General features: G+C 33.6%; 1 protein-coding gene across 3 annotated transcripts; it reads left to right on the top strand.

Annotated features, from left to right (window-relative positions):
• The first annotated feature begins 1,456 nt into the window (after positions 1-1,456).
• Positions 1,457-4,722, top strand: LOC145790624 (uncharacterized). 3 transcript variants are annotated; one of them, XR_014329493.1, is made up of 3 exons: positions 1,457-1,873; positions 2,578-2,627; positions 4,443-4,722. XR_014329493.1 is itself a non-coding variant. In XM_082868858.1 (3 exons), exons 1-3 carry the CDS (start codon positions 1,733-1,735, stop codon positions 4,605-4,607), a joined length of 348 nt encoding a protein of 115 aa, XP_082724984.1. In that variant the 5' UTR covers positions 1,501-1,732; the 3' UTR covers positions 4,608-4,722. The 3 variants fall into 3 exon arrangements, 1 of the variants encoding a protein (XP_082724984.1); XR_014329494.1 differs by having other exon boundaries at positions 1,500-1,873; positions 4,383-4,722; XM_082868858.1 differs by having other exon boundaries at positions 1,501-1,873; positions 2,578-2,619.
• The last annotated feature ends 6,700 nt before the right edge of the window (positions 4,723-11,422 follow it).

Below are 11,422 nucleotides of genomic sequence, written 5' to 3'. Positions count from 1 at the left end.
TTTCTCAAATATTTTATTATTTGGATACATATCTAAGTAATGTGCATCTAAAAAGTAAAAAAAAAAAAATTGATTAAAATTTAAAGAATATTCACTAAAACCAAAAAAATACGAAAAATAAGAACTTAGTTTTCAGAAAACTAAAACCAAACACACTGATTATTATTTTTATTTTTTTTTATCTTTCTTGAAGTTAATGGTCAAAATTTATGTGAAATATTTTTATAAAATTTTTTAATATTGTAATTAATAAGTGCTCCCTCTGATTTAATTTCTTAACTCCGCCACTGTTTATGGATTCAGTTTTTTGAAGATCTCTTAAACAAGATCAATGTGGATTCTCCTTTTTTGAGGTCTTTTAACTAAGATCGATATTTAATGTGAAATTTTGAGAGGGAGGAGGGGAAAGGAAGGAAGAAAGAAAGAAACGGGATATAATATGCCTATATGTGGACTTTTAAAAAAATTAATTAAAAAATATAATGAATTTAAAAATTAAAAAAAATAAATATATGCTTATCTGTATATTTTTAAATCACTTTTAAATGAAAAAAAAATTAAAAAAATGGGAATAAATAGATCTAAATATGGGGATAGAAAGGTTCAAACATGGGGACATTTATGTATAGTTAAAAATATCATGACAGATAGGATAAAAAAAAATGGAGGTACCAAATTTATGGACACATAGGTTCAAATATGAGGATAAAGAAGTTCCGATACGATGATAGATAGGTTAAAAATATGGGGATAGATAGGTCCAGATATAGTGATAAGTTAGTTAAAAACATGGGGACAAATAGATTTGAATAAGTTCAAATATGGGGAAGTTTTTTTTTTTTTCTTTTTTAAAGATTTGGGGGGCAAAAAGTTTAAAAAGAGGCATATCTGTATATCACTACAACAAAATGCACATTCGGCGACCAAAATTGGAGACTAAAAAAAATTTAGTCGTCAAAAGTTGTGGAATTGGGACCAAAAATTTTTTTAGTCGACAAAAGTAAAACATTTAACTACTAATTTTTTTAGTCGGGGTATATTAGTTATTGGCGACTAAAAAAAATTAGTGGCTAAAAATGCTAGAATTGGCGACAAAAAATAATTTCAGTCGCCATATACTGAGTTTTGGCTACTAAAACCATTTAATCGCTGAATAGAAAATAAAAAATTATTTTTACCTATGACAACCAAAATTTTGGTCACCATAAGTTTATTTTTAGCGACAAAAAAGAATTTTGGTCGCCGTATATTGCGTTTTGGCTCCCCAAATCATTTAGTTGCCTAATGTAAAATAAAAATTTATTTTTTATCTTTGGCGACCAAAATTTTAGTGGTCAAAAGTTTATTTTCAGCAACAAAAAAGAATTTTAGTCGCCAAAGAACTAAAATTTTTGGAGAGAGACATTTTAAATATTTTGGAGGGGTTTATAAAATATTTTCAGCGACTAAAAAATTTGTGTCGCCAATAACCATCTATATAATTAATATCTCATGCTCTCACTCTTCTCTCCAAACCCTAAACAAAACCAGCGCCTCTCTCTCTCTGTCTCAGCGTCCCTTTCCCTCTCCCTCTCTTCAGATTCTGTTTGTTTTTTTTGAACTATCACTCTCTTCAGATTCTTCTCCCTCATCTTCTTTTCATTCAACCTCTCTCTCTCTCTCTCTCTCTCTCTCTCTCTCTCTATAAACCTACATTCTTGCAGCATCAGATTTGGCCTCGCTCTCTCCATCAATGAACTCGTCGACGGCGGTGGAGGGCTTCCGGCGTCGGCCTTCTAACGTCCGTTCTCTACATTGGCTGAGTAGCTTTGTTTACCCAAACACATTACCAGCCCTAGATCCCCAAATCTCCTCCATTGACAAAGAAGAAAAAGTAAGTATTTTTTTTAAAAAAAATAAATTCTCTCCACTTAACTTGCATTTGATCCCCATGATGAAAAGCTGTGTGATATGAATAATAGGCTTGCTAAAATGTTTTGTGAATGTTGAATAATGGACTTGTTGAAACACATTAGCAGCCTCTGTGATGTTCATACATAATGAACATTTTGCATTGCAAGTGTATGATGAAATGCCCCAATGATTTATTTTTTTATTTTTTAAAACAATGAGATACATGTGAATGGGAGAAAATGGCCAAAACACATGTGAAAATGAGGTGATTTAGAAAACAAAGCATGTGTAATATGTTTAATTAAATTTAAATCTCATAAGCCAACCATTACCTGTGGAATAATATGGTTCTCATTTATGTATTTATTTCTTTTACTTTTCTAATAAACAAAAAGGAGCAGTAGTGAATTAGTGTTAGTTCTTAAATAAGATTTTGTATATATAATGCCTTGTAGTTTCATTGTTTTTGCTGAAACTGTTAGAGAATGCAAGTTGCAGTTTTGGAGAGGAGAAGGGTTGGAGATGTAAAGAGAAAATTGCAGAATATGTTTGGGTTTTAGATCCAATAGATGGAACAAAAAGTTTTATAACTGGCATTTCATCTTTGTATTTCTTAAGTTAAAGTCATTAAGTTTGAACTTCAAATATTTGCTGAACTGATTCTTTACTTGTATTGTATTCCAGGCAAACCCTTGTTTGGAACTTTTATTGCTCTGCTACACAGAGGTAAACCGGTATGAATCATGTGCTATCTGATTGTTTGCAGAAAATGGGGGGAATAAGCGCTTTATTAGTGCATAAGATGCAATTTATACATTAAAATGGAAACAAACTAATCAATTGGGATGTTGGGGCCGACACTGTGTCCCTACTCTGCTGATTTCTGTTACAGAAAATATAGAGAGCAGCATATTTGTGTTTGCCTCATAGGTTGATTACCACTTAAAACATCTATTGGATATGGATGTGGTATAAATTCATACTTTGCGACCTTGATATGAAAATAGAGAATATTGAAAGAAACTATATGCCATATTTCTACGCTAAAATGGAAACAAAGCAATCAATAGGGATGTTTGGCCCAACACACTATGTGCCTACTTCACTGCTTTCTGTTACAGAAATATAGAGAGCAGCATATGTATGTTTGCCTCATAGGGTGATTTCTGCCTAAACCTCTATTGGATGTGGATGTGGTATAAATTTATACTATGCAACCTTGCTATGAAAAAAGTAATATTGAAAGAAAATATACGCCATAAAATGAAGGGGAAGAAACTAAATGCCCTTCTTTTTCTTTTTTTCTCTTTTTTTTTTTTTTTTTTTTTGTGTGTGTGTGTGTGTGTGGCTTGGTTGAGTTAGGAAAATGAGAAAGAAATGAATAGCTATTAGTGAACTCATTTGATCTAGTGCTATTTATTTGATTTAGGAAATTTAAATGCTATCTATGTTTGGTCCTCTATCATTCTCTTTAAGGAACCATTACTTGTCATAGCTTAATGAATAGTTTCAGGGTTATGATGCATGGCTGTAATTTCCATGGCACTGGTTCTTGATTCTGAATTTTGGTTGCACCTTCAGTTTGAGTAGCTAGTTGAAAGAAACTTCGAGTACTAGAATGTTATTCAGTTTATACTACAGAGTTATCATTTTACTGTTCTGTGCCTAGATTTATTGAAGATGCATTTGGACGCTTAAATCTGTTGTTTGTTTACAAATCTAGTATTTGTTAAAGACCAATAAAGGAATGAAGCCAATAAAAAATGAAAGGCATAATTTCTTCCCTCATGATATCATTCTTTTTTTATATATATAAATATTCTAAAGTTCTTAATTTTGGATATTTAGAATATAGCTTAGTTGTATCAAGCCCTTTTCTCTTTGTCAAACCTTCAAAAAAAAAAAACAATGAAAAACCTCTTTAGATTTTTAATGTATTTTGATCCACATAATCTGATTTGCTTTTGGAATTGAATCAATTGCATTATTGGTAACCACTGGAAATAAGAACCTCAAACTGAAATTGGTGGGTATTGAATTAACTCACAATTAAACATGATCACAATTGCCATTATAGATTAAGTAGTGACTTTGGCCAAATTATAACCTCTTTTCTTGTATACTCTTTTGTTATGAACCTACTCTTTTGCGAGATGTAGACTCCTCTCTGCCCAGTTCAAAGAGGATCAAGCTAATGATTGGTTTATTAATGAGTGGCGGCTACCATTATCTGTACTGAAGTCTCATGCCTCTGCATCAACTATAATTGCTAGTTATATTTCACCAGGAATGTAGGCATGAAATTACTTAATCCTAAGCTGTCATCAGATCTGGTGTTTACTGCTTTTTAACTTTACATTCCCTCTCATATTGCCATAAAAACATAAGAACCTAATATATGGAGTTTCAAGGTATCCCGAACAGTTAGAATTTTGATATTGATGTTTTAGATGTATGTTTTTACGGCAGTCATCATTTTTGTTGAACAGGAAATCATCCCTTTGATTTTGATCCTTTAACAGTTCTCATTGCTTTGTGAATGCAAACAGTTAAGAGAGGCAGTGTTGACTGGGAAAACAGAATCAAGGTTGGCCAAAATGGGGTTTGGTGATGAAGCATCGAAGATCATTGCATCTTTAAGGTGTGCTCTTGTTGAAGTTGAAGCTGCAACACAAGCAAATGACACCAATCAATCTTTAGAAAAATTGTATTAATAGGTAGAAAGTTAGAATTATTAATTTTATAATTGTAATAATTTGCTAAGTATAATATATTAGAATTATTAAATTTATAATTATTATAATTTGAAATGTCAATTTTATTGAATAAGTGCTAATGGTTAATTTTTTTATTTTTTTTTTTTTTTTTTACAAATTGCTTTTGCATGGGCTATTGTGTATATTTATTTTTGTGTACGAAGAGCATTTGTTCTGTATATGGAAGACATATTTTTGTACAATCCTATGTTGCAGAAATTCAGTTATTTTGTATCTAATATTTAATTTAGATGAATTATATTTGGTTGGTATGGATTTATATGATATTTGCAATATGATGTTACAAGTTAAAGTTTTTGGATAGTTGATAATGAAATGGGTATTATTGATAATTGATTTAGATTATAATTGATAGATGTATTATTCTGTATATGTACAGGTTGCATTGATAATGGAATACATATAATTTAGAAATTAATGAAAAATATTTAATTTGTGCATTCAAAAAAAATTAATAAATAGAGCTTTTGCGACTAAACATTTAGTAGCCAAAAAATAAAAAAGGAACTTGTTAGCGACTAAACAGTTAGTAGGCAAAAAAAAAATGGAAGTTTTTGGCGACTAAACATTTAGTAGCCAAAAAATAAAAAGGAACTTGTTGGCGACTAAACAGTTAGTAGGCAAAAAAAAAAAAATGAAAGCTTTTAACGACTAAAAAATTAGTAGCTAAAAAGATGCACTATGATTTTAGCGACTAAAAAATTGGTAGCCAAAAAAGTGTCACGTTTTTAGCAACTAAATATTTCAGTCACTAAAACAAAAAGCACACTTATTGAAAACTTTGGACGATTAAATTTTTAGTCCCCAATTGCCAACTTTCGGCGACTAAAAAAAATTAGTCGCCAATACCTTCCCTTTTGGCAAGTAATTGTTTAGTCGCAAATTTAAGACTTTTGGCGACTAAATTAAAGCCTATTTGTCCCTTCTTTTTTTTTTCTCATTTCAACGCCTATCTATACATTTTCAAGTTAAAAATATTTTTTTTTCTATATCTCTCCCTATTTTATTTATATTTTATTTTATTATTTTTAATGCCTTTAAAGAACCTAAACATAAAAATACTACCATTTTTTTTTATTTACATTAAAATTTCAATAGGTCATAACTTTTCGCTCGATGATCTATTTCCATGTAAATTTTTTATATACAACAAATATAGCCAAAGACAGTTTCATCACTTATTTTTACAGGAAAAAATGCTTCTTTCGGCATTGAATTTGAATTTTTTTCACTTAAATCATGAGATGCAAGATCGAAAAATCTATCTATACAAATTTATATATATATGTAAATTCTATAGGTTGATCTTGTTTTAACGATCTTGAAATTGTGATTCCGGAAATATTAATTCTATTAAAATTAGACGTGTAGAACTCATGTTATAGAATTTTTAAATTTTTTAATACAAAATACATATAAAGGGCAAAGATATTTAGAATTGTCTTTCCCAGTCAAATTACCAACTAACAAATGTCATGTATATATCCTTATAACCAATAAAGATCAAAGCTTGGATCTTGCCTCAAAACACTGCATGTGATGGATATTTCATCAATTTTTCCTATTAAATATACATTATATATTTATGTAAATATGTTTATTTTTAAATTGATGTTGTTTGTAAAAATTATAATTATACTAATTTTTGAGAGAAAATGAATTGAATAAATAAATCAAACACATCTCGTATATGTAGGGATAGCAACGGGTTGAGTTTTTTCGGATTTCGCGTCAAATCCTTAATTTTAAACTCAACTATTTTGGTGATAGGTTATTTAAATAATTTAATTTTTACAAGAATAATATTTTTTGTGAGCTCTTTAATATAAACAGTTCCAATTATCGAGGTGATTCTTGTGATAAGCCCACAAAGACCCAACATCTCTAACTCCTAACCATTATTTATAATCTCTCCATGCCCATAGTGGTTGAAACCTACCGAAGTGGGTATCATTCCAAGCGAGTAATTATGTCTTGTGAATATTTTCTTACTTATGATGAATCAGTCTGCCTATCTACATATCTATTTTTATAATCAAAAAATAAGAAAAATTTAAAAATCATTTTTATATGTGAGTTAAGGTGGTATTTGATAAAATTGAAAACTAAAAACTGAAAACTGAAAATTGAAAACTGAAAATTAAATATTGAAAACTGGTGTGTTTGGTAACGTTTACGTTTTCAGTTTATATTTACAAAAATTTTATAAACTGGTTTTTGTTTATTTTTTGTTTATTTTTAGAAAAAACATAAACTACAAATGCGTTTGGTAATTGACAAAATGTTTTAAAAAAATTTAAAAGATAAAAAAGAGTAAGAAATGGCGAGTGGTGGCAAGTGGCGGAAGAAGACGGTGGTGGAAAGTGGTGACGGTGGGTGGTGGGTGGTGGTGGTGGGTGGGTGGGTGGGTGTGTGATGGTGGCGGGTGGTAACGATTGGGTGGTAGTGGTGGTGGTGGCGGGTGGTGGGTGGTGGTGGCGGGTGGTGGTGGTGAGTGGATAGGTGGTGGGTGGTAGCGAGTGGGTGGCGGTGGCAAGTGGGTGGCGGATGGCGGGTGGTGGTGGGTGGTGGCGGGTGGTGGTGGTGGTGGGTGGGTAACGGTGGCGGGTGGTGGATGGTAGCGAGTGGGTGGTGGTGGTGATTGTGGCGAGTGGTGGGTGGTGGTGGCAGGTGAGTGGCGGATGGCGGGTGGTGGTGGGTGGTGACGGGTGGTGATGGTGGGTGGATGGGTGACGGTGGCAGGTGGTGGTGGTGGTGGTGGTGGCAGGTGGGTAGCGGATGGCGGGTGGTGGTGGTGGTGGTGGCAGGTGGTGGTGGTGGTGGTGGTGGGTGGGTGGGTGGGTGAGTGGTAGGTGGTAACGAGTGGGTGGTGGTGGTGGTAGTGGTGGGTGGCGGGTGGTGGTGGCAGGTGGGTGGCGGGTGAGTGGCGAGTGATGGTGGTGGTGGTGGTGGTGGTGGGTGGTGGGCGGTGGTGGCAGGTGAGTGGCAAGTAGCTGGTAGTGGTGGGTGGCTAGTGGTGGTGGTAGGTGGGTGGTGAGTGGTGGTGGCAAGTAGGTGGTAGTGGCGGGCGGTGGATGGTAGTGGCGAGTGGTGGGTGTTGGCGGGTGGATGGCAGGTGGGTGGTGAGTGGTGGGTGGTGGTGGTGGTGGTGATGGGGGGTGGGTGGTGGGTGGTGGTGGCGGAAGACGGTGGTGGAAAATGGTGGCGGGTGGTGGCTAGTATTGGGTGGTAAAAAAAAAAAAAACTGAAAACTCAAAATGGAAACACATTTTTTGTGTTTTTATTTTTTGGCCAAATTTATAAACTGAGACCACTGATTTATAAATCAAAAATTTTACCAAACAAGTTTTTATTTGAGTTTTTTAAATTTTTGTAAATATAAACAGAAAACTGAAAACGTAAGTGTTACCAAACGGCACCTAAATACTGAATTTTTTAAGCTAAAAAGTTGCTTGATAAAAATTTAAGTGCTAAACTAAAAATAAGTTGTTTGATATGTAAATCAAATTTGAAATTTATTATTTTTAAATTGTATATTTCAATTTTTATATTATAATGGTGGTGGTGGTAACGATAATAGTGATAGTAAAACGATGATGATATTTATGGCAACAATGACAATGATAATGAATGTAGTGGTAATAGTGGTGGTGGTGGTAGCAATAGCGATGGTAGTAGTAGTGTTGCCATGATGGTGGTGGTTGTGGTGGCGGTGGTGGATTGGTGGTAGCGATAACAGTAGTAGTGGTGGTAGTGGTAGTGGTAGTGGTAGTGGCAATGGCGGTGACGGTGGCATGGTGGTGATGGTGGTAGTAATAGCGGTAGCGATGGTGATGGTGATAGTGGTGGTGAATTTATAATAGTGTATATTGATATTTATATTTAGTATTTATAAATTGAGTTAGAATTAAGTAAGTTTTAAATGACTTAATTTTTTTTTTTAAGTTTTAGCCAATATTTTTGTAAGATGAGCTAATTTAAGCCCACTAAATTAATTAGGCCCAATAGTCCAAGGTTGGTGGGCCCGAATTTATCGCAAGTTTAAGATTGGTGGGCCCAGATTTATCGCCATCAAACGGGCCGAATCGCTCTAAGCCTCGAAAGGGTTCGGATCCACGAACTTAGAGACTTACTTGGGCCCGGACTCGAAAGGGAATTGCGCAAGCCTAGAGATCCGAGGCACTCGGACTCGAAAGGGTTCGGATCCACGAACCTAGAGATCCGAAGCACTTGGCTTCGAACGGATTCAGACGAAATCTAGAAGTTGCTACATTAATGAGTCCCAGAACACTTGCGGGCTCGGAGCTTTCCGGGATCTACGTACCAGAACCATGGGTGTAATGGAGTCCGAACAAAGGACCCAATCCCGAGGACGATGAGTGGAGATAAATTCACTCTTCGGTTAAACTAGCGTATACTCGGGTCGAGGTGGCACGATCTAGGGGGTCCCTGAGACTCGACAATATTTGCGGCAGGGCGTTCTTTTGAACTACCCCTGGCCCTTATGTGGCAGGATGTCCTCTGGGATTACCCTTGACCCTTTGGGATGATTGAAGATCATTGGTTAGGTGCGGCTAAGAAGAAGGGTTCGCCAAGAGGTTGATCTCCTCTTCGAGGTTTTCCTCATCCTCGGAGAGGTCACCTCCTCGGACAAGGTGGTTGGAGAGAATATTTCTCATGTGCCTTGCACATGGGCTCCATCCTACATCATGAAGGGATAGATTTTGGAGGATTAACTCTTGGAAAAGAACTAATTTCTCTTCTCCATTATCAACCTTGAGAATGAAAGTGGGAGATCCATGGAAGAACCTTGCCATTATTCTCTCTCTAGCCATTTTGCCTTCTTCTTCACACAATCTCTTATCTCCATCATCTCCTTTCTTTTGTGTTCTTAGTTGAGACTATTGAAGAATCCAAGCCTCTCATCATCTTCTAGAGAGTTTGAATTCTTCTTCAAGGATCTTCGAAGATCTTTGATTTTTTCAACTACTTTCTTGAACCCTATCATACAATTTTAAGAGAGACTTAAATTTTTAAGTGATATCAATTATAGTTGTCAAAAGGATTTAATTGATTATTACTTAGGCTTCGTTTGGAAAGTTGGCTATTTTAGTAGGCTATTTTAGTTTTTGATTATTTTAGTAGGCTAAAATATTTGTGTTTAGAAAGATGATTGGATTCTTTTGTGGATTTTAGCCAACAAATCCTCCAAACCTAACTTGCCAAACACCGCCTTAATATATTCAATTCTAAGTACTAAATTATGTTACCAAACACTCTGTCTTCTTTTCCCTAATTTTTTGTTGGCCTTACCATGCCGTGGACCGTGGTGTATCCAAATGAATGATTCTATCCCATACCAATAATTTTACTAAAAAATTTATTAAAAATACAAATGATTAAATGTGATTGATTGTGAAAATAAAAATAATATTTTTACGTCTAATAATATGTGGACATAGATGCTTTTAATAGAGTTGTTAATAAAATTTCAAATAGATATAGCATTGTTGGTATCCAGATATTCCATATGAGTAAATGAATCGCAATAAAAACAATTTACATTTGAAAAACTTATTTTAAAGGTCTCACTTTCTCACCAACTTCGTCCATCCATGCCTGTCTCACTGTACTCCACTTGCACTCTCTCTAATCCACGGTCCCATTCACATTTGGTGCAAAAGAATACAAAAATCACACATATTTTTATTTTATTTTATTTTTTTTTCATAAACTTTTTTTTTATATTTTAGTAATTGTAAAAAAAATTAAGTATTTAGATTAAGTACATTTAAAAGTTAAAAAAATTAAAATGTGAAAAAAAATTACTAAAAAAATTAAAAATAAAATTTTAAAAATCAAACAAAACAGAATCCAAATTTTCAAACCTACCTCATACGCTAATGCTTATGCGTGAATAATGATGCATTTTATTAAGGCACGCCACACTTAGCTCTGTTTGGTAAGAGATTTTTTGGTCTAAAAAAAATTAGAAAGTCACAAAAAAATTTCAAATTTCAAATTCAACTCTATTAGTAAAATGTCAAATCATACAAATTAATCAATCAATTTTTTTTTTTTTTTACAGCTATCTATTTAATTAAAAAAATCATTCCAAATACATTAATTTTTTTTATCTCATAAAAAAATTAAAAGTAAAAAAAATCACTAAAAACCTAAGTTCCAAGCGGCCTCTTAGAAGAACGATTAACGCCATCCATTTGTATAGATCAGTGGCTACCTAATTGGTATAGTTAACAATAGAAAACAAAGTTTCAATAAACAAGAACTATTCACAAATATAAAAAGTATTACGTCAAATTAACTACTAATTTAATAATAATTAAAAAGTCAACACAGTCACCAAGCCCAACTACCTAACCCAAACTTGAGAATAAATAATCAATTGTAAACAACATTCAAAATCCTTCTCTATTGTATATTATTTGTTTTACCACCATTTCATATCATTAAGAAATGAAAAAACATTATTTAGTTTCAAGAATAATTATTTATGAACAAGGAATCAATTATGAATGACCACTTAAATAGTGATTCCAAACGATCACAGAAAATGGGTGACATATAGCAATGATTGAATTGGTTTATATAGGGCATTTTGGTTTAAATTAAACAAATGAAGGTGGGTAGATTGGTTCATGATTTTCCAAAGGGTCAGAATTTTTAAATAACTGTAAGGACAACAAAAGGTCCCACAAAAAATAATTTGGGAAAGACTTCGTAGAACATAG

Source organism: Camellia sinensis, chromosome 5, assembly GCF_055761805.1.
Source record: "Camellia sinensis isolate YWXY chromosome 5, ASM5576180v1, whole genome shotgun sequence".
Lineage (NCBI taxonomy): Eukaryota > Viridiplantae > Streptophyta > Magnoliopsida > Ericales > Theaceae > Camellia > Camellia sinensis.
The sequence above is the reverse complement of the archived record's forward strand: the minus strand, read 5'-3'. Positions and strand labels throughout refer to the sequence as shown.

What these genes read in the sequence shown, in the direction of transcription:
- LOC145790624 (XM_082868858.1), top strand. Translation starts at nt 1,733, where the DNA reads ATGAACTCGTCGACGGCGGTGGAGGGCTTCCGGCGTCGGCCTTCTAAC. An exon ending in CCATTGACAAAGAAGAAAAA is followed by an intron (nt 1,874 to 2,577) that starts GTAAGTATTTTT and finishes ATTGTATTCCAG; the next exon opens with GCAAACCCTTGTTTGGAACT. An exon ending in TATTGCTCTGCTACACAGAG is followed by an intron (nt 2,620 to 4,442) that starts GTAAACCGGTAT and finishes GAATGCAAACAG; the next exon opens with TTAAGAGAGGCAGTGTTGAC.